General features: G+C 46.4%; 1 protein-coding gene across 1 annotated transcript in view; it reads right to left on the bottom strand.

Annotated features, from left to right (window-relative positions):
- RALB (RAS like proto-oncogene B) overlaps nt 1-21163 on the bottom strand; it is a 43609-nt gene that overhangs the window by 10635 nt on the left and 11811 nt on the right. Inside the window, exons 2-3 of the mRNA XM_004608150.2 lie at nt 8479-8644; nt 887-1095 (exon numbers count right to left, since the gene is read on the bottom strand). Of these exons, the coding sequence (XP_004608207.1) occupies nt 887-1095; nt 8479-8592 (323 nt within the window). The 5' untranslated portion in view covers nt 8593-8644. The remainder of the gene's footprint in view (nt 1-886; nt 1096-8478; nt 8645-21163) is intronic.

Raw genomic sequence — 21163 nt, 5'->3', positions numbered from 1 at the left:
GCAAACATTCATCTCCCTATGCAAGCACCATGGGCTCACACTGGGACAGCCTCCAGACAACAGCGAGACGGAGCTGGCCTCCTACCCCTGTAGGATATACAGGCCAAAGCACTTATTTCCTTTTATTTTATCAACTGCATTTTCAGATTTAAAAAAAAAAAAAAACTAAAAAAACCCAGGATCTTCAATACTAAATATATTTTCCAAGAGTCACAAAACTGCTAAATAGGAGGACAGGGACTCAAACCCAGGTCTTTCTGACCCAAAAACTATTTTTATTTTTCCCTCCAACTATGCACTTAAAGTCCATTATGTAGCAATAAGTGGTAACCCTGGTTCATATTCACTCGCCTGACAATGTTTCATAAACCTCAAAATAGATTCCCTGATACTATTCTAGCAAAATTATTAAAAGATCTAGTTAACTCATAAATCGTCAGGGACTATATAAAAACAAAACTGACAGACCGTTGAGTATATGGAATGGCACTTTAAGAACAACTGATTATTAAGATAATTTCTATAGCAAAATTATAAAACAGATCACAACAAATGAATATCATGTGTACCAGAATTCAAAATGCCTTTAGAAATTCATATTACTTTCTGAATAGGGACCACACCTAGAGGAGCTCTCGGGCCATCAGGTTCATACTTACCAGCAGTCATGGATTGATCTGTGGGCCTGGCACATGCCATGCATGTGCTTTACCACTGGCATAGTATCACCCCATCCCTAAGCCCCAAGAAATTTAGACAGAATTTTTCCTAATAACAAGTTCACACCTCTACAACTATGCTCAGAGTGGAATTCCTTCAAAGACTAAGACAAGAAAGACAGGCAAAAGAATTACTACAGGCAGGAAGAATTTCCTTTTGAACGGACCTGAATTCCGCAGTTGCTGTAAATGATTCATGTTCGGTGATCGAGAAGACGAGGAGAAACCCTTCCCCACTCCGGAAGTAGTTGTCGCGAATGGCTGCGTAGTCCTCTTGCCCCGCTGTGTCCAGAATGTCAATCTGAACTTCTTCTCCATCGAGAACCACTTTCTTCCTGTAACTGTCAGCTTTGGTAGGTTCATAGTCTTCTACAAACTGAGGAAATACAAATTACTGGTAATTCACCAAGTTATAAGGGAAATCATTTCTGCCCCAAATGAAACTTCAATAACTAATATATTTTGCCTATACTCAACAGACTAATTATTCAATATCTAAAATAATCACACTATATAATAAGATCTCCTCACACAACACTTCCATGATTGATTGCTCAGAGTTCTACTATTTTTTTTTGCTTTTTGGGGGGTCATACCCGGCAATGCTCAGGGTTTACTCCTGGATTTGCACTCAGGAATTACTCCTGGCGGTGCTCGGGGGACCATATGGGATGCTGAGGATCAAACCCAGGTCAGCCGTGGGCAAAGCAAACGCCCTACCTGCTGTGTTATCTCTCCAGCCCCGAAGAGTTCTACTATTTTTAATTTTGTTTCTAAACGAGAGCAGACATTCCCATTTTACAAATGAGGGGACCAGGTAAAAGCAGAACACCTGGTAATGAAGGAATACAACAAACTCTGACAAAGGAAACAAATGAGCTCTTGTTCGTCCTCAAGGGCACTATAAGAAACATCTGAGAAGAATTTGGCAAGAAGTACCTAGAGGCTTAAATAACTATACAACATGGCAAACACAAAGATTAGATGAAAAATCCCTCAAGTACTAAAAGAAACTGTGGGTGAAGTCCTTTATTACCTTGAAGTAGGGAAGACATTTATGACATTTATGACTATGACTCAAAATCCAGAAGCTATGTAAGAAAAAAAAATGATAAATTAGACATGAAAATGTTTTATATACTTCTGCATGTAACAACACACTATAAACAAAGGCGGGTTTTAGAAAATGGAAAATGTTACTAAAGCCATACCACAATGAGCCTATACACAAACACTTCCTATGGGGGGGTGGAATTAATAATCCAATGAAGTAAAAGTGGCAATGGAATAAGCAATTCAGATAGATACAAAGGAAATGAGATATGTTAAAATATTTTCATCCTCACTAATTAAGAAAATTAAAATTGTAAGTACACTGAGATGCCACTTTCACCTACAAAAATGGCAAAAATCCCAGTCTGACAACATATTCTGGGACAAAGGCATACGCGTACATTGCTAGTGGTAGTAAAGGGCAGGACTGTCTTTGTTGAGACAAATGTAGAACTAGAAAATTGTTTTTCCTGTCTACTCATCTGTTGCATATCATTGGTTTGTCCTGCTCCCCTTGCCACTAGGAGCTTAGGTTTATCAGTCACACCCATCAAAGTGCTCCTGAGTCACTCCCATTCCTTTGTTTATCTGTAACCACTTCTACCAGTTTATCTGCTCTTCCTCTAATCAAACTCTGTTAATTTGTAAGGTCAGACCTTGCTAAAACAGTGAACTTGTATTGTAAGTTAATATTGTCTTTCTCCTCTCTTATGTCTTTTGAATAGTTTACCTTAAAACAATATCCTTTTTGTATGGACAAAGAAAGACATTTATTAATATGCTTTGGTAACATGGGATTTAATTGGCTTCAAATATTATTCATTCCTGGGCATCTGCTTTCTCGACTTAAGCCTCAGTTGCCTTTGCTTCCTAGCACCCCCAAAAGCAGGGTCCGGACGAGGGATGGGATGGACCCAGGGCAAGCGGTGAGTTATGTGCTACCCTGGCATCGAGATGGGCCTGGCCAAAACGCCTAATGCTTAACTATATGTTAAGAGCTTGGTCATGGGTATGTCATGTCATGATCCAAAAGCAATGACGAGACTAGGGCCCTGATAGGGCTAGGAAAGACTAATCTGGCCTGAGCTCTGTAGTCTGAGATCAAGGTGACCCCAGGAGAGCAATTCTATAAGCTTAATGCGTCTCCTCTCTTGCTATGTCCTTACAAAATGATTTATAATATGAATACTTATACGTTAGTCAGACAAAGAGAGGAGAAACACACCCATGGGATTCCGCTCTTGGGTGGATGTCCCGGATGTCCCGCTGAGAGAGATTCTGTCCTAGTGAAAGCATCCCCTAAGGGATAGAACTTTACCCCCTATTGATTGTAACCACACCTACACACATCCGGAGCAGCGGTTGTGGGGGATTTAAGGTAGCTGTATGAGGGGACAGGGGGTGAGTTCCAGAGGAGCAGAGAGAGAGAATGAAGTAGGATGGGGGAGGAAGAAGCAGAAAGAGAATCAGAGGAGAATGGAGATGGGAATGGAATAAACTGCGACTGAGACCAACCATCTTGCCTCCGTTCCTTCCTTCGCCTGCCTCATCATCGCCATCAACCTCCCTGTGGTGTCGCCTTTGCCCCCGTTTTTTTATTTTTGTGTTTTTTACACAGTCATCCTTTCTAGAAATTTGATCTACAGAAGAAAAAAACACCCATCATGAAAAAACATACAAGGTTATTCACCAGGAGATTGTGGGGAGGACCACAGCTAACAACCACCCAAATGCATAGATATTTGGGTGCACATATTTGAAGCTGCACAAAGGAGGAGACAGGGCCTGGGAGATAGCTCAACTGGTAGAGCACACGTGTATCAAGCAGGGGAGTGGCCTGCATGATGTCCCTTAGCACTGTGGTGTGGAGCCCCCATATCTGTAGGCCATGCACTGCACTGTCAGACCCAATCATCAGAGCCCACTCTGCCAGGCTGAGCTTCGCCGAGAGTGGGCTTGGATTTATTCTTATATATGTCCGAAGATGTTGCTTGAACCAAAAGTACAAGCAGAAAAAAGAAAATGAGATAAACTTGGACTTAATTAAAATATATGGGTGGGGGAGAGAGAGCCCACATGGTAGAACACATACTCAGAATGTGCACAGCCCTGAAGACACAGCCCAGCTAGGACCCCGGTTCCCTGCACTGGGCTGCGTCCTGCCAGGGGCAGCTCCAGTCCCCTGGCACCATCAGGATATTAAGATCCATTGTAGGGGGCGGAGCAATAGCACAGGGGGTAGGGTGTTTGCCTTGTACGCAGCTGACCCGGGTTCAATCCCCGGCATCCCATATGGTCCCCCAAGCATCGCTGGGAGTAACTCCTGAGTGTAGAGCCAGGAGTAACCCCTGAGCATCACTGGGTGTTACCCAAAAAGCAAAAAAAAAAAAAATCCATTGCTAAATATTTGAGTTTTAATCCGAAATTTTCATACTACAAGGACATAATCAAAAAAGCGAAAAGCAGCAGCCTGAAGAACCCAAACTCCAAATTCACTGGGTGTACAATAAAAAATGGAAGGGGACATTTCTAAGTTATACTTCTAATAAAGAGACTATATCTAAAACTTAAATAGGACTCATGCAATCCAACAATAAAAAACCCAATATCCCAAATGAAAAACAAAGGAGCTAAAGAAACATTTCACCAAAGATCTACAGATGGTCAGTAAGCACATGAGAGGCTACAACATCATTGTTCTGGAAATGCAAATCCAGAATTCAATGAAGCCCAAACTCCAGATGCACTGGGTTGTGATAAATAAGAAGGAACAAGTGTTCGCAAGGATGTGGAGAAGTTGGAACCTTCACACATTACTAACAGAACTGTAAGATGGGACAGCTGCTGTGGAAAAGTTTGGCAGATCCCCAAAAGTTGGAGTTCCCAAGTGATCCAGCAAATTTCATGCCTAGATATACACCTAATTTAAGACAAACATATGTCTACACAAAAACTCCTACATAAATATTCACCGAACTAATTTCATTCATAATAACCAGAGATTAGAAACAATCCACGTATCAACCAAATGATGAATGGATACACAAAAATGTCAGATCCAGACAATGAAATATTATTCAGTTACAAGAGGAGTGAAGTACTAATTCATGCTACAATGAACACAAACCTTGATAAAGTATATTAAGTAAGAGGAGCCAGACTTAAAAGATCACATAACACAAGAGTCTATATGAAAGATCAAGAACAGACACGCTTTACAGAGACCAAGTTGGTCAGCACTATGGTATTTCTTTTTAGGTGATGAGATGTTCTGAAATTAGTGGTGATAGATTTACAAATGTGCGAACATACTAACAACCACTGAATTGTATAATTTAAAAGGGTAAATGTTATGGTATATAAAGTTTATATGGTATATGAAGGTACATCCCAACTTCCTTGAAATGGAATGATATATTAACACATATTACAAGATGGATGAACTTTTAAAATTTTATTCTCAACGAAAGCAAGCAAGACATAGAGGGGGCATGTTACATGATTCTATTTAAATGCACTGTAAAACTGGAAAATCCACAAAAACAAAAGTGGTTGCTAGGGACTAGGGGTGAGGTGTACAAATGAGGAATGACCCAGAAATGTAGGGTTTCTTTTTTTGAATGGTGAGATTGTTCTAAATCATGAATAATGATGAACAATCAAACTGTTCTGAGATTGTATCATGGTTATGCACCTTTGTGAATGTACTGAAAATGACTAAAATGTCATTTTGAAAGAAGGGATTTATGGGGTATTAATTACATCTTAATAAAGTTATAATTTAAAAATCTTTTTATTTAAAAACTGATTTGAAAGTACCAAGAGGAACTTATAGGCCCTTTCAGGAATACATTTAAGTATTGCCAGGCCAGGGAGATGGTCCAAACAGCCCCGTGCGGGAGTCCTGAGGTCAGTATGCCAAGCCCTCCCTGGAGCCCCCAGCGACAGCAAGTAGCTCCCAAGCATCATTGGGGATGGTCCCCAAAAAACAAAGTGTCCTGTATTGTCAACGGTTATGAGTCCAAATGATTTGAATTCAAAAGTGAAAGAACGAAAACATCTCTCATATTATGACTGTCTTAGAGGAAATGTTAAAAAGGAAGCAAGGTACAGCACAGCTTTCTTCTTTTAACTCCTTTTGAAAGAGGTGACATCTCAGCCCCCCGGGGCCAATCCCTGGCTGCAGCACCCAGCATCTCTGCTGCACATCTCACAGCTCTCACGGTCGCCCAGTATATGTGAGGAGAGTCACATCTGCCCTCCTGCTGTCCCAATCTTAGACTCCAGACAGGGGGGGCCCTCTGGAAAGCCCCGAGCGTGGTGGCCAAGGGCCATGTGGGCTCCATCATGCCCACCCACACCAACCTGCAGAACCAAGAGTATGTGACTGAGGCTCTTAACTAGGCCAAGGCCGAGTTCAAGTTCTCACTATCAAATTTGGAAAACCTCTAGCACACTTCCCTGTAAGAAGCTAAAAGATCTGAGAATGCTCCTGATCAATTTCAGATCCGTAGAGTCTTACTCTCTGTTTCTCCTTCATTGTGCTCACATCTGCAATCAAGGGTGAGGGGACACCACGCCAGGACACTGCCCAGCACTGCACTTCTGTGGGGAGCACTGGAGTCAGCACAGTGGCAGCAGGGGAATGAGTGAGGGAGGCGCTCCTATGATTCAACAGCTGGTACCTGCCCCCTCCTCCCCCAGCACACACACACACCAGAGCAACATCACTCCACATAAGTGGGGACCACTCATCTCCAACAGCACCCCGAGAAGAAGCTGAACAGAAAGTCCAGTAAAGCAAGATAATGATCTCCCTTTTTTAAAAGAATTTTTATTGAACACCCGTGAGATGATGGGCCATTACAAAGCTCTTTATCATCGGGTTTCAGTCGTGCAACGATCCAACACTCATCCCTTCACTAGTGTTTATTTCCCACCACCAATATCCCCCATTTCCCTCCCACCATCCCCCAACACCCCTCCCCGCTCCTGCCTCCCTGCCTCTATGGAAGACACTTTCCTTCTTTCTCTCTCTCCTTTTGTGCAGTATGGTTTGCAATACAGGTACTCAGAGGTGATCGTGTTTGTTCAGGGCATTCAGTACTTTTATCGGGACGGCAAGGCTGGAGTAGCGTTTTAACTGGCTGGCAGCTTTGAGGAATGAATGTGACCGCTGGGGCTTCTGGAATATAGGGAGGTAGGAGGGGAGGGTAGCTCAGCCCAACCCGAGAATGCCTGGAGATTTCAGTGAGAAAACCCACATACCAGAATTTTCAGCGGATTATACCTCAGTGAGGTCTATCCCGAGACAGTCGTGTCCAGCTAGGAGCATGGGAGTGATTTTGGATTGTGAAAGCAAGCGGCTGCAGAGAGCTCTGCTTGGGCAAGCACCGGGCTGACCTGCCCCGCCTCCGATTTACCCCCGGTCTGTTCAGCCATGTGCAGGTCCGGGATTAACGGCAGCTTTTGATCTCTCTCAAGATTTATTTATGGGTCTCTGAAGCAAGGCCAATAAATGAGCTTGTATAGCTGAACCAGAGGTGGTCTGTGGGTGTGGCTTCACAAGCTTCACTCTTGCCTGTTTAATTTCTTGGGAAATTTGGCCCCAAGTTATTGGGTCTGGTCAGAGGCACAGCAGCAATTTGGGGATACCAGGAAGCCTGAAGGCACCATCAGGCTGCTGATGCACTCGCCCCACAAGTACAAGTTGACCTGCTGGCATACTGCACCCCCAAGATAATGATCTTAATCTTTTTCCACAAACTTAATACACTGCATGCCTGTGGGTATTCGAGCAGAGTGGCCCTGAGGCTCAAGCCCTGCCCACAGTACCAGCAAACAGCCCTCAAAGAGGGCTATGTCTGAAACAGGAATCAAGACTGTGCTGTCACTTTTTTTTTTTTGGCTTTTTGGGTCACACCTGGTGATGCACAGGGGTTACTCCTAGCTCATGCACTCAGGAATTACTCCTGGCAGTGCTCAGGGGACCATATGGGATGCTGGGAATCGGACCTGGGTGAGCAGCATGCAAGGCAAATGCCCTACCCGCTGTGCTATCACTCCACCCCCCGTGTGATGTCACTCTTGACTTAGAATGAGCTATAACACCCACATTTAGCATTTGGGGCAAGGACAGCACACACCTTGCTCTGTCACACAGGGGAATAAGAGGGGACCTGCTGCCTGTCACTTGAAAAAAGATTAAGGGACCCAATTAGGTGCCTAGTTTCTCTGCAACAGCCTGGTCTCAAGGCCAAGTCTGCACGCACTGCTCTGCAGAATGAATGGTGCAAAGGTCTGTCCCTCCCGCTTGCCCCTGTCAGAAAGCAAGCTCTAGGAGCCAGAGTGACAGGACAGTGGTTACAGCATCTGCCTCGCAATGTGGCTGACCCGGGTTTGGTCCCTGGCACCCCATATGGCCCCAGAGCCCAGGCGGGAGTGATGTCTGATACTGGCATGATGGGGTTGAGATCTGAGGTCGGGAAAACTATACATGTGGAATCTCCAAATGTAGCCCCAGAAGTGCTATGGGTGGCAGCCCCTCACGTGCCTGCCGGAGTTGACGTTATTTCCCTAAAACCAGATGACATGAATTCGGGGCGTCACCCTGCAAAGCGATTGGGGATCTACCTTCGCACACATTATCCCCAGAGCTTCTACGCATGCAGGAATGGGGAGCAGTATGGGGGGAAGGGGGTCTTACCTCATCATACATGAACTGAAGCGTCAGGGCCGACTTGCCAACCCCGCCGCTGCCAACCATGATCACTTTGTGCAGCGCCAAGGAACTCTGGCCCTTGTTCTTGTTGGCAGCCATCCTGCTGGTCTTCTGAGGGGGTGCCACGCGGACAGCAGACCCACTTAGCAAGCTGCCAGGGGAAAAGGGACACGTCTTAGAGGTGGTTTGGTTTTCGCCTCCACTGGAACCCACTAAAACCCGTCTTCTCCAGACAGGGCAGGCACCTCTTCTCAGCCCTGGAGGAGGTAGCAGCGGCCCTGAAAGCCACGAAAGAAGCAAGCCTGGACATCCAGGGCTCGCTTGCTGGCGAGGGACAGGAGCACCCCAGCACTGAAATTTATCGCATGCCCCGTGGTACTTCCCTGAGCCAGGGAGGAACAGGGAGCCCCAGCCCTGCCCCTGTAACCTGTGCCACACAGCAGCTCAGGGTCTCACTCCCCCCTCATCTCGTCACTTTTCCTCCTCCCCACCCAGGTGCCTCTGAGCCCAACACGGGACACACTCATACACACGCACACTAGCAGATGGCAGAGGTGACCCAGAAGGGATAATGAAACACACCTTTTCAGTAATAAGAGCCCTTCCAGACACAGAGTCCAAAGGAAAATAATTAAATGATGTACTCCGGGTTTAAAGTAATGAACTGAAATGAAGGGCATGTTCCTAAAATAATAACCTATTAATCAAAGTCTCCTCAGCGAAAGGAAGATGAAGTGAGTTAGAGCTGCCCTGGCACTGTGGGGATGACAAAGGATTCCAAACCAGCACGTGTAAAGACACACGGAGCTTCTTCTAACCCACATGCCGGTGTTTATTTTACCAGTTTGTCCGAAACAGTTTGCCGACCTCACGTATCCTGCAGAGCATGGAGAAAGGAGAGGGGCCTGGGTGTCCTCTGGGCCTGAGTCTGGTTCTGTCGTTTGTGAGGTACGTGAACCTAGAACTAGTGGTTTGATTCCTCCAAGCCAGTTTTCTCATCTGCAGAAACCCAGAAGCTGCTACCCACCTTGCAGAGTTCTTCTGAGGACCAAACTCGGGAACAGAAGCAAGAGAGCAAAGCAAATGCCGGAACAGAAGCAAGAGAGCAAAGCAAATGCCCGCACACAGCAGGAACTGGACAGCTGATGTCCAGGGCAGGGAGCTGGCTCCAGGGGCCGAGGACATGCTCTACATGGGGAACTCTGGCAACCCCCAGCACCGCATGGTCCACCACCCAGAGTGACCCTCCCCCCCAATACCCAGCTAGGAGTAACTCCCAAAACTTCCAGGTATGGCCCGAAAACAAATTATATAGGAAAAAAAAAGCTTTAGTTCCTTCCTATTTCTAGATATCTTCTTTCTTTGTTCTTGTTTTTAGTTTGTTCTACAGGCCACACCTAACAGTGCTCAGGGGTTACTCCTGGTTCTGCACTCAGGAATTATCCCTGGCGGTGCTTGGGGGACCATATGGGATGCCAGGGGGTGAATCCAGGTCAGTCCACGCCAGGCAAATGCCCTACCCGCTGTACCATCTCTCCAGCCCCCTTTCAAGATGTCTTCTAACTATAACACTAGGGGCTGTGATTTTCATCACTGCCGAGAAGTATCTTTAACATATCCCCACAGGAAAAAAACAAAAATATCTTCTTATACACCTGTCGCTGGGGAAACAAAGCACCATTTTAAACTGAGGGAGGCAGGCAGACTGGCAGGCAGCAGGTAAGATCTCCCGTGCACTGTTTCAAGTAGGAAACCAAGGTCGGGAAAGAGGTTTTGTCAGCCCAAATGGAGGTGGTTGGACCCCACATAGAGATGATTCTGTAGGAGCTGAGACCTGAAAAGACTCTGCCCAGATAAGACTGTGAATAAAGAAGCCCACCCAAAATTCCAAGTCTTCTTCTCTGACAGCATCCCGGCAACAACTCTTCTCTGCAGAGATCCGCCCAAGGGAACGGGGGAAACCCAGAGAGTCCATTCCCGAGGGCCATCTGGAGCCTCTCCGCTCTCTGGAAACTGTTCTCTCTTGAGTGTGTTTTTCCTCCCTCCCTCTTAAATAAAATGTCTTTGCTTCACTACATATTCCTCCTTAAGTTCCTCGCTGTGGGGGTAAACAGTGAACCTGGGACGCCAGGGCAGGGGTCAGAACTGTTTCCTTGCTCCTGTGGAGAGCAAGACCTCGCTCCAACCTGAGACTCACGGGTCCCCGAAAGCTCGGGTGTCTGAGCCCCGTTCCCCTGCCAGCTGACCCCGGCGGGTCTCAGCATAGCCTCACAGCTGCCTCAGGCGGGAGCTCACACGGATTTTTAGGCGTCTTGGCCAGCGAGGTGGAGGGGAGACAGGCAGGGAGGTGGCGGCACTGTCTCTCTGCAGCTCTCCACACGCCCCGGCAGCCATCGAGTCACGGGTTCCCAACTGGGGCTGCAAAATGGAATGGCCTGGGGAACTCTGAAGAGCTCCGGAGAACCTGGGCCCCACCCTGGAATGTCTGAAGGAATGGACATGGGCTGCAGTCTGGGAACGGGCCCCGCCAGATACTTCCCCGGGGATTCCAGAGGCCCTCCAGGGCTGAGAGCGCCTCTTAATCGCGCGGCTGCGCGCCTGGCAGAGGAAGAACAGGGCCGTCTGAGCAGCTGCTCTCGGCAACTTGGGATTGAACTGACACACGGGCTAACGAGAGCAGACGCCAACGCCGGGATGGAGAGAGAACTGAGACTTCTTGATGCAGAAGCGAGAAGCCAGACCCTTGACCGCACACACCACGGGCATTCTAATTTATTTGGTTTGGGGGCCGCACCCAGCAATGCTCATGGCGGCCTCCTTTGCTCAGGGAGTGCTGGGCCAAACACCCAGCCCCTCCTGGGACCCTGACACGGCAGCATGGATGCTGGAGGCCCACGTGCAGGGCTGGGTACCCTCAAGTGTTAGCACGTCTCCTCCAGCGCCAAGACCGCCACAGAGAGGGGAGTTGCGGGCTGGTGGGACCCCCCTCTCCGTCCACCATGAGGCTGTCTGGGAGGAAAGGCCGGGTGAAGACAGCCTTCTCAGGAGCACGCGGCACTGACCTCTGAGACACCCCAGCCCACCACCCCCGGGGGCGTCGGCACTGGCAACAGGGTGTTCAGACAGCGATCATCAGAGAGTATCATCTCAGAACGTTCCTTAACAGAGACAAATGCGAGAAAAGTCATGACCAACAGGCCAGTTGTCTCAGAGCCACGCTGTATGTCCAAAATATTTTTATTTGAAATAGAGGCAGTAAAAACTTATGGGAGGAAATACTATTCTCCCTGTAAATCGGACCGACGAAGGACAGATTAACAAGGAGAAACAAGCAGCAGCTTGTGGGTGCCGATGTGCACAGCCTAACTCACAGGAGAGCTTGGGGGTGAGTAACGCAGCGGGGAGGATCAGGGCTGGGCTTATGGAGCATTAAAGAAAAGCTCTGTTTGTCTACACACACACACACACACACACACACACACACACACACACACACACACGCATATATTTTAGATACCATGGTTTAAAATACCATTAATGGTTTCATGCATGAACCACCCAGTATCACTCCCCTCCCCCAAAGTGTCCACTTCCCTCCACCCTGTCCCAGTGTTCCTCCCCTTACCACCCTAATTCCTCCCCTTCGCCCCTCTGTGGTCAGCTTCCTACTACGACCAGTTCTCTGTTTCTGTCGTCTTTGGGCACTTGTTATACAAATACCATGTTCCTTTATATCCCGCATATGAGAGGAACTGTTCAACAGTAAGTTTCAAAGAGAGAACAGACAAGAAAAAAGAATTCTTCTTCTAAGGCTTGGACACTAAGGGAAGGCAGATATAGGGAGGAAATTAATGGAGGATAAAGACAACCAAGTTTTGTCACGTAAGTACCCTGACGGCCTCCCCCCAGCTGGTAGGAGAATTTCCCTGAGAGAGGAGAATATACCAGCCCTCCCAGCTGAAGAAGGGAAGGGCAGAGAGAGTTTCTTTGGTGTCTGTTTCTTTAAAATGAAACAACACCTTTAAAAAAAAAAAAGGCACTTTATAAAATTTGAGAAAACTATCTTTGAAAATCACTATAGTGCTACAACCCAGAGATATATTGCAGCTCAAAATAATCCATATGTCAAAACGGCATATTTTAAGGTGGAATACTCAGAACCCTTTCAATGTTCAATAGAAAAATAATAAAACAGGGGCAGCAATTGCTCAGTGGTAGAGCCCCTAATTACAGATATGAGGCCTCAAGTATGTTTCCCTGGCATAGTACAACCAGATGTGTGCAAGCACCACAGGTAAAGTGTGTGGGACCCCAGCACCACAGCAAAGGGGAGGAAAGGGGAAAAGAATGATCCAGTTTTTTTTTAATTTTAAAGAGGACCAAGGATGTGATTTAGCCTGGCCTGTGTGAGTCTGTATTTTGATTCCATACTGCCAGAAACAAAAGCAAAAAAAAAATTCCTAAAGAAAATTTACCAAAACTAGCTCTGAAAAAATAATCTAAGATGCTATCACCATACTATCAATGTTTCTTGCCAGTATTTTGATCTATACAGGACTACATTAAAAACCTACTTGAGTTATTCGTGGTTTTGGGGGTCATCTTTCACGCCTTCCACCATCTCGGGAAAGACAAAACCTAAGGAAAGCATCTCCCAATGACTTAAAGGTCAGCATCACGCACAGAACCTGTTCTATGAGGCCTGGGGGTGCTCTAGGAGGAAGCTATGTGCTTGTTGAGATTCTTCCCCTGCTCGCACACATGCACGCACATACACACAAACACACACACATGCAGGCATGCGTGCTCGCGCACATATACACACCACACCTCCAGTTACCTGCCTATACCATGTGGTTTTCCCACTCCCCAGTTTTCTAATTATGAGTTTTTTAATAAGTTCTAAGCAATTAACTAGATAATTAAGCACATTTGAATTGTGACCAAAATAGAATGGTTGGGCTAAGGGGCAGCCTCCCTAAAGCTTTGGATGAGGAAGATAAAACGGCTTTGGCCTCATTTGAGGTCTGCAGCATCTCCTGGGAAGCTCAGGCTGGGGCCTGATTGAGACGGGACCCTCCAGGCCACCAGCCTGACACCCAATTTCTCCAAAGCAAAAGGTCTCTCTACTTCCTGTGAATGATCAAAGTCAAGTGAAGATGGAGAAGTAAGAGTGTCCATGCTGGGGGTGGGGCTTCAAACATATGCAGATGTCTAATTCTGAACGGTTATTTTCAAAACAAAAAGTCAATTTCTCTATTCAACTAGCCAACAGATATTTGCCAAAGTAGCTAGAAAAACTAAAGACTGAACCCAACTGAAGTTTCCAATCCGCAGAACTGCTTCCACCAACTTGGCATGCTGGAGAAATGCTTCAGCGCGAGAACAACTGCACCAGTAATAAGCAGATGAACACTAGTTTTCACCCCAGTTTCTTAAACTGCAGGTCAGAGGCCCACCGGGAGTGGCAAAACTAAATGTGGTGGTCGAGAGAAATATGGCAACAAGAAAAGGTTTCTGAACCTCAGTGACCAAAAGTTAATTAAAAGTCAACTCTGTGATGAATCCAAATCTGACAGCTTTTGCTCGTGACTCCATAAGGGGTTCTGAGCTGGAAGAGCCAAGGAAGCCCAGGCTTGCACAAACAGAGGTTAATTATCCCGTGCAACAGGAACGAGGGCTTTCCGTTTCCAGGATTTGTTGTGCAACAGGCCCTTGGTGGGCGCATCTGCCTTTCTCCATCGTAGAGGATTCAGGGAGCACATAAGCACACTGAACAGGCTGGGGAACCGACTTGGGTGCAAATGCGCCTAAAGTAATGTCTGAAGGAACATCGGCAGGCCGGGGAGGTGGCTCAAAGGGCTGGACACATGCACTGCACGCAGGAGGACTGGTCCCAATTCCTGGCACTGCGTGGTTCCCTAAGCACCTCTGCCTTTTAGCAGGGAGCAGTTCTGATGCGCTTCTAGGTATGACCCAAAATACAACCACAAAAAAAGAAACTTAACCTTGAAAAATGCCATGGGGCTTCCAACCCAGCTTAGCTTCCACAGTACTATTAAATCCATGAGAACAACACCTACCCTCCCATGTAGAAAAACAAAACACTTCAAACTACAAAAACTAGATGCCCTGGTGGGGAGGCAAAGGGCTAGGAAATGGTTCCTCTACACAAAGTTTTGTGATATATTAACACTAGATCGGGCTCTATCACAGCATTGATTCAAGTACCAGAACACATATTCTCCTGCCACACAAAATTCTGAAAGCAAATTTCAGGATATAAAGTATTGAAAAATGTGTTTGGGGGCGGGGGCGGGGGGAAGGGTCTGTTTCTAAGGAAACTTAGACCCATTAGCTAATAACGGTTGTTAGTCTTTTGTTAAATTTAAGGTAGAAAAAAATGGAGTTGGCAGGTAGAATCCAGATATTATCTTGTCTGTATTACCGGATTAGTCATGAAAATCAAATGAGAATTTGAAACTGCAGAAGAAAATGTATTCATCCAGTCACTCCTAAAATTCCAGTATCCTGGAGAATACAGTACATAAAACATGAGAAACAATCAAGCTATGCAAAGAACTGCATTTACTCAGATAGTAACTTAAAGGTAATCCAGATATTACTAATAGGTCATAAGTCATAATATTTGTAGTAATAAATAATAATTATTATCCATGTTTTTAATCCTTTAAAAACAATTTTAAAAAGACAATCCTAAATCTGGGATAATTTAAACACCAAACTAATTAAGGGCAGTAATGAATAGAGACTTGGAAAATTAGAAATCCATGACTTCGTGCCTGTAATAAATTGTCAATAAACAAGAGAGAAAAAAAGATCTCCTGTTGAACAGGACAGACTGATAAGTGAAAGCAGTGCATTTGATTTGGGATATAAACATTTTACAACTAGCACAGTAAAGATTTCAGTTAAAAATCAGTAACTGGGACATCTAAAGTGGGAATCTGGATGAGGAAGAGGATCCTGTAGGGTCTTAAATGGTGCCTAAAAGTCACTTTCGAGGCTGGAGTGATAGCACAGCGGGTAGGGCGTTTGCCTTGCACTCGGCCGACCTGGGTTCGAATCCCAGCATCCCATATGGTCCCCCGAGCACCTCCAGGAGTAATTCCTGAGTGCATGAGCCAGAAGTGACCCCTGTGCATTGCCAGGTGTGACCCCCCCCCAAAAAAAAGGAAAAAAATCACTTTCAAGTCAATCTACAGTTTGTTTTAATTTTATAGGCCACACCTGTTGATGCTGGCTAGCGGCGCAGGCAGTGACAGGAACTGCACGCAGAGCCTCATGCATGCTAGGCATGCGCCTTGCAGTAGAGCCCTCCCCCAAGGCCCCCAGCCTCCACTTCATCAAGCAGCACCAAACTACACGTCCAAGCAAATTCCAGTCATTTGTACCATTTCCTGCTACAATCAGATGTATGTTAGGGTCAATAACCAGATATAATTAGGGCCAAGGAGGACTGACTTGGCCCTTTAAAACCATACTCTAAGTATGCAGAGACACCAGCAGCAAAGAACCACAGGATTCTAAATGCTGATGAGTGGCAATGCTGCAGTGACGTGTCTCAGGAGACAGGCATTTCCATCAGTGTTGGAAACTGGTGTGCAGTCTCATTTCCTAGCACCTAACACCCAATTGTGAAACAGCTAAGACACACAGGCGTGGCGCACCTGAGTGTGCCGCTGCAAGTTCCCAGGCAGTGTGTCCCTCCCCTGCCTCCCTCCAGCACTGTCACTCTAAGGATACGTTGCAATCTTGCGGTTATTTGTAAATAGTCTCATGTGCCCTCACTGGGCAGAGTGTGTCATATTCATATATTATCTCTGGGTCCTTCAGTTCTTTTTTTTTTTTTTTTTTTGCTTTTTTGGGTCACACCTGGCAATGCACAGGGGTTACTCCTGGCTCTGCACTCAGGAATTACCCCTGGCGGTGCTCAGGGGACCATATGGGATGCTGGGATTTGAACCCGGGTCGGCCGCGTGCAAGGCAAACGCCCTACCCGCTGTGCTATCTCTCCAGCCCTGGGTCCTTCAGTTCTGACCTCAATTGCATGACCGAGAAATGCTCTGAGAATAAGTGCAAGAATGACAAGGGCAGAATTTTAAGAAACAAAAAGGAAACATTTTGCACAATCTTCCCTAACTCATACTATGCCACATCTTTCTCAAAAGTCTTCAAATATGTAATGCTGTGTCTCATAAGTGCTGCTCTAGTATGAATATTCTTTTTTTTTTCAGCTTTTTTATTGAATCACTGTGAGACAGACCCTTACAATGCTTTAACATTGATTCTTTGTATTTTTTTTTTTTTGCGTCACACCCGGCAATGCATAAGGGTTACTCCTGGCTCTGCACTCAGGAACTACCCCTGGCGGTGCTCAGGGGACCATATGGGATGCTGGGAACTGAACCCGGGTCAGCCACGTGCAAGACAAACACCCTACCCGCTGTGCTATTACTCCAGCCCCCAACATTGATTCTTAAAGTTAAGTCCTACCCAGAAGCTCTATTATGGCAGTTAATTAGAAGGGGAAAAAATGAGACTTTTTTAAAAAAATTTCAAATTAAAGAGTATACAGCTTTTTACAAATACGTCACGGAAGATACTATCTGCCAAGTATCCCTTTTCTAGAAACTGCTTCCCTAGCCATCCACATGGGTGTTATGGGAGACAGAGTAAAGGTGAGCAAGATGAGGGATATGCCAGCATGTGGTCCCCATTCCCTGGGAGTGGCAGATCCTCAGAGGGCACACTTACCCCGAGACGCAGGGGTCAGGCCTGTGGAGGCTAACACTGGGAGAAGGTGCCTCAGGCAAAGCAAATAGCAAAATTACTACCTTTTATTGATTTAATAGTCCCAGATCTCATTTCTTGTTCATATTTGTTTCTAGTTCACCCCACCCCCACTCTCCATTGTTGCTTTTGTAATGATGACCAATCAAGAGACGCACACTCACTCTTAGCTGTCATGTTCACACTTTTTTATTGTGGCGGTGGTAGAGGTCTGTACCTCTACCACGCATTTGGAGGCCACACATTTGGCCACAGGACTCACCAAGATTTTTACTCTTCAGTTGCATTGCTCTTACACATGCTTGCCAGGGATCACACTTTCTGGCAATGGTACTTGCATATTATTTTAGTTGCAGTGCTCACTGGGGTCATTCTCCTTTGTGGTGTTCACATACATCCGGCTATGGCGTGGCCTGAAAACACCTGCCGTGCCTTCCTGGGACCACAAACAGCTGCCAGAGCTGGACTCAACACATCTGGGACACCAGGGACTCGAACTTGTGACCAAGTGTTTGTAAGGCCGGCATTTGAAGGCCCTGCCCTAGTCCTCCAGGCCCCTGCTATGCCTCAGACAAGGCAGATCCCTCCCAAAAGGAAGGGCACTTCCTCAGGGTCAGATAAATGCAGAGATTTAAATAGTCACTTTGATTTTCCAAGAAAGCCCAAATGTGGATTTTTTGTGAGAAAGCTCCCTTTTTAAATGTTAATAACTGAATCGATTTTTAAATGCACTATGTGAGCAAACAAAGCATGTCTGGAGGCCACTCATTTTTACAAATTGGCAGCTATGTTTTTTTGCCAAATGGTGAAAGCTGAACTACAGCATGAGAGAGACAGAGCCAGTATGTGGAGAGAAATACTGCAGCATCTTGGCGCAGGCGAGGCCGGGGCCAGCTGCTCCGGAGTCCTACCCATTCCCTCTGCTTGCTTCATGGTTTGGTCTTTTGTTTCTCTTTCTGAGTCAATGACATCCAGTGATACCCTTCCAACAAACCCCTTCACTCAGCTTACACGTCTCTCACCTCCAACAGCAGAGGCCTAACTAAATGAACACTCAGCTTCGAAAGGATGCGTAACACTCAGCTCAAGGAATCAGACCCAGCTGGGCACCCCACTCTGAATGAATAAAGCACAAGGTCCAGTAGAATAGTTTCAGCTGAAGATGCTTCCAGGGAATGTAAATTGTCCTGTGGATGGTTACAGCTCCTGTCTGCAAAGAAACTAACCCCAACCAAAGGTGTCTTTAGCCAAATCGTTATCTATGGTCCATAACTACATGTTCAGAATAGCGCTTGCTTCAGGGGCTCAAATGATGGACATCTCCAGAACCCACTCTTTCCTCCCCATCCCTAATTTCTACCTGTGCAACCTCATTGTCCGCAAGTTCTCCACCATGTTGGGGAACAGTTTTTCCCCAATGTGCCCAGACATGTCATGCACTGGGTCCGGGCAGACAGCTGGTGGAAGGATGACAGGTGCATGGAGAAACCACTCCGGGAGAAAGCTGATGGCCGCTCACTTTATAGCCAAATACACGCGTATAGCCAAATACACATTTATAGCCAAATGCCCACTCACGTATTTTATAGGGGGTCTGGGCTAAAGAGCCCAGTCTGGGCAAATTCCAATCACATAGAGTTTAGCATTACTGACCTACCACCTTTCCCAGTCTGCTTTGCCCCGGCCCCATCCCAACTAGGGCTAGATACTGCAGTTAGGGATGACTGGCTAAGCTTAGGTGGCAATTCTTGAGGGGGGTGGGTGAGACTCAAGGCCAGTTATCTGGTGCTTGTAAAATGCGCCCAGACACTCCCTGCTGGGTCTCTACACAGGGACAGGTCTGATCTACCCCGGCGCCTGTCGCTCCAGGCGCTCCACACCACCACAGTCCCCGCAGCCCCTAACCCTTTTTCTGCATCCATGTTCGTGGCTTAATTCCTTCTTCGCTTGGTTTCGAATCCATGTCACTTCTTCAGAGGCCTCGCTGGGCGTCTCCAGCAGTCCCCTCTCCGTCATCCTCTTCTTGAGTCCTTGGCATCTTTCCCTACACGGCCCCTAACTTGATGATCTGAAAAGTTCCTTTTTCAACTTGCTTTTCTCCATTAAAGCTTTCTGGGAGCAAGTACCAGGTCGGCCTTCTCTTGCACTCTCGCTGTGTAGGTGTCACCCTCTTAGTCACATGCTGTCTAAATGGCAAACTTTGCCCTAACTAGAGTCATCATAAACTGTAGTAGCACTATAGCACTGTTGTCCCGTTGTTCATCAATTTGCTTGAGCGGGCACCAGTAACATCTCCATCGTGAGACTTGCTGTTACTGTTTTTGGCATATCGAATACGCCACGGGTAGCTTGCCAGGCTCTGCCGTGTGGGCAGGATACTCTTGGTAGCTTTCAGGGCTCTTCGAGAGGGATACAGGAATCGAACCCAGGTCAGTCGAGTGCAAGGCAAATGCCCTACCCGCTGTGCTATCGCTCCTGTCCATAAACTCTAGCAAACACTGTAAATGAACTCCCAGATTCAGCCTATCTGATTTCCATTATTTAACCCTAAAAGGTCTAAGTCACTGTTTCCTGATTTCAAAAACAAATGGAAAACATCGATTTACACTTCCTCAAGTTGAGCAGATCAAATCAAGCAAGTTTATGAAATAAGCCGTAAAGAAAACACTAGTTTGGTATTTTCATACAAATTCCAAAATACTATGTTTAGAAGACTCTTCATTAGAGTGACCAACAGTTCCCCCTTTATTCTTAAATAGGGGCCAAGCACAGGGACACCTGGACAGGATGCCAGGACCACACTCACCAACACTGGGTGTGTTAGCAGTCAGGGGAGGGGAGGCATGCAGTGGCAGGGAATGAACTGGAGGCCTTGCATGTGCTCTACCAGGCGCTCAGGGCCCCCGACTCCCTCCACCACCACTTTTACTCTTCCGCTGCTAGAGCAACCTAGTTCATATAAGAATCTCATCACTTTGCCCACTCCCTTAAATAGGGGCTTCGGGAGAGCATGTGTGGATGCTCACTACCAAACTGGGGAGATTTTCTAACCAAGCCCTGCCAAGGGATGAAACAGCATGAAGGTGGCTCTCCCAGGGCTGAACCACTATCAAATCTTTCCATTAATCAGAGATACTGGGGTCAGGGAAGATACCCCAAAGGACCAGAGCACATGCCTGGCACGCACAGGGCTCTGAATGCGATCCCCTGGCAAAGCAGTGCTGAGGGAGTCACTTAATAAATATACTAATGGTCTTAACGTCTCTGTTCGGTAAATGCATCATTTTTATCTTGCTCTTCACTACATAAGAAATCCTGGTGTGTGATGGTGGTGGCAAAAACAACTTAAGCCATGAAAATGCTCAGAGTTCCTCTTTCTGCCGGGGCCACCTTTCCTCCACACACTAAATGAACAAAGGAAACGTCATTTTCCCCTTCCTTGGTGCAGCTGCTATCGCCATCGGCACCAGGGATCAGAGTATTTTTACAGTCTCCTCATGTATGACTCAGTTTCCATGTCTACAAAAATAAGGAAGTCGAATTAAATGATTCAACTTCCTTTCCGATATTTTTTGCAGTTTCTCTCTGAAATAAGAGCTGCAAAACAACTTCAATTAGTGCTCCTGTGTGTGTCTGTGGGAATATGTTTCATGAATTTCTGCTTCCTAACGAGCCTCTCCCTCTGTGCCCTCACCAGTAGCAAAAGCAGACAAAAGTAACTGCAACCAAACCCAGAATGCTGTGGAGTCACTCAGGGAAGCACCTGCACAGGTGAGGAGGGGCATGGTTTGTCTCTCTCTCCACCCTTCTTCCTGATCAAAGGCCTCCTGTTATTTAGCATAGCTTAAAAGCATCC

This window comes from Sorex araneus, chromosome X, assembly GCF_027595985.1.
Source record: "Sorex araneus isolate mSorAra2 chromosome X, mSorAra2.pri, whole genome shotgun sequence".
NCBI lineage: Eukaryota > Metazoa > Chordata > Mammalia > Eulipotyphla > Soricidae > Sorex > Sorex araneus.
The sequence above is the reverse complement of the archived record's forward strand: the minus strand, read 5'-3'. Positions and strand labels throughout refer to the sequence as shown.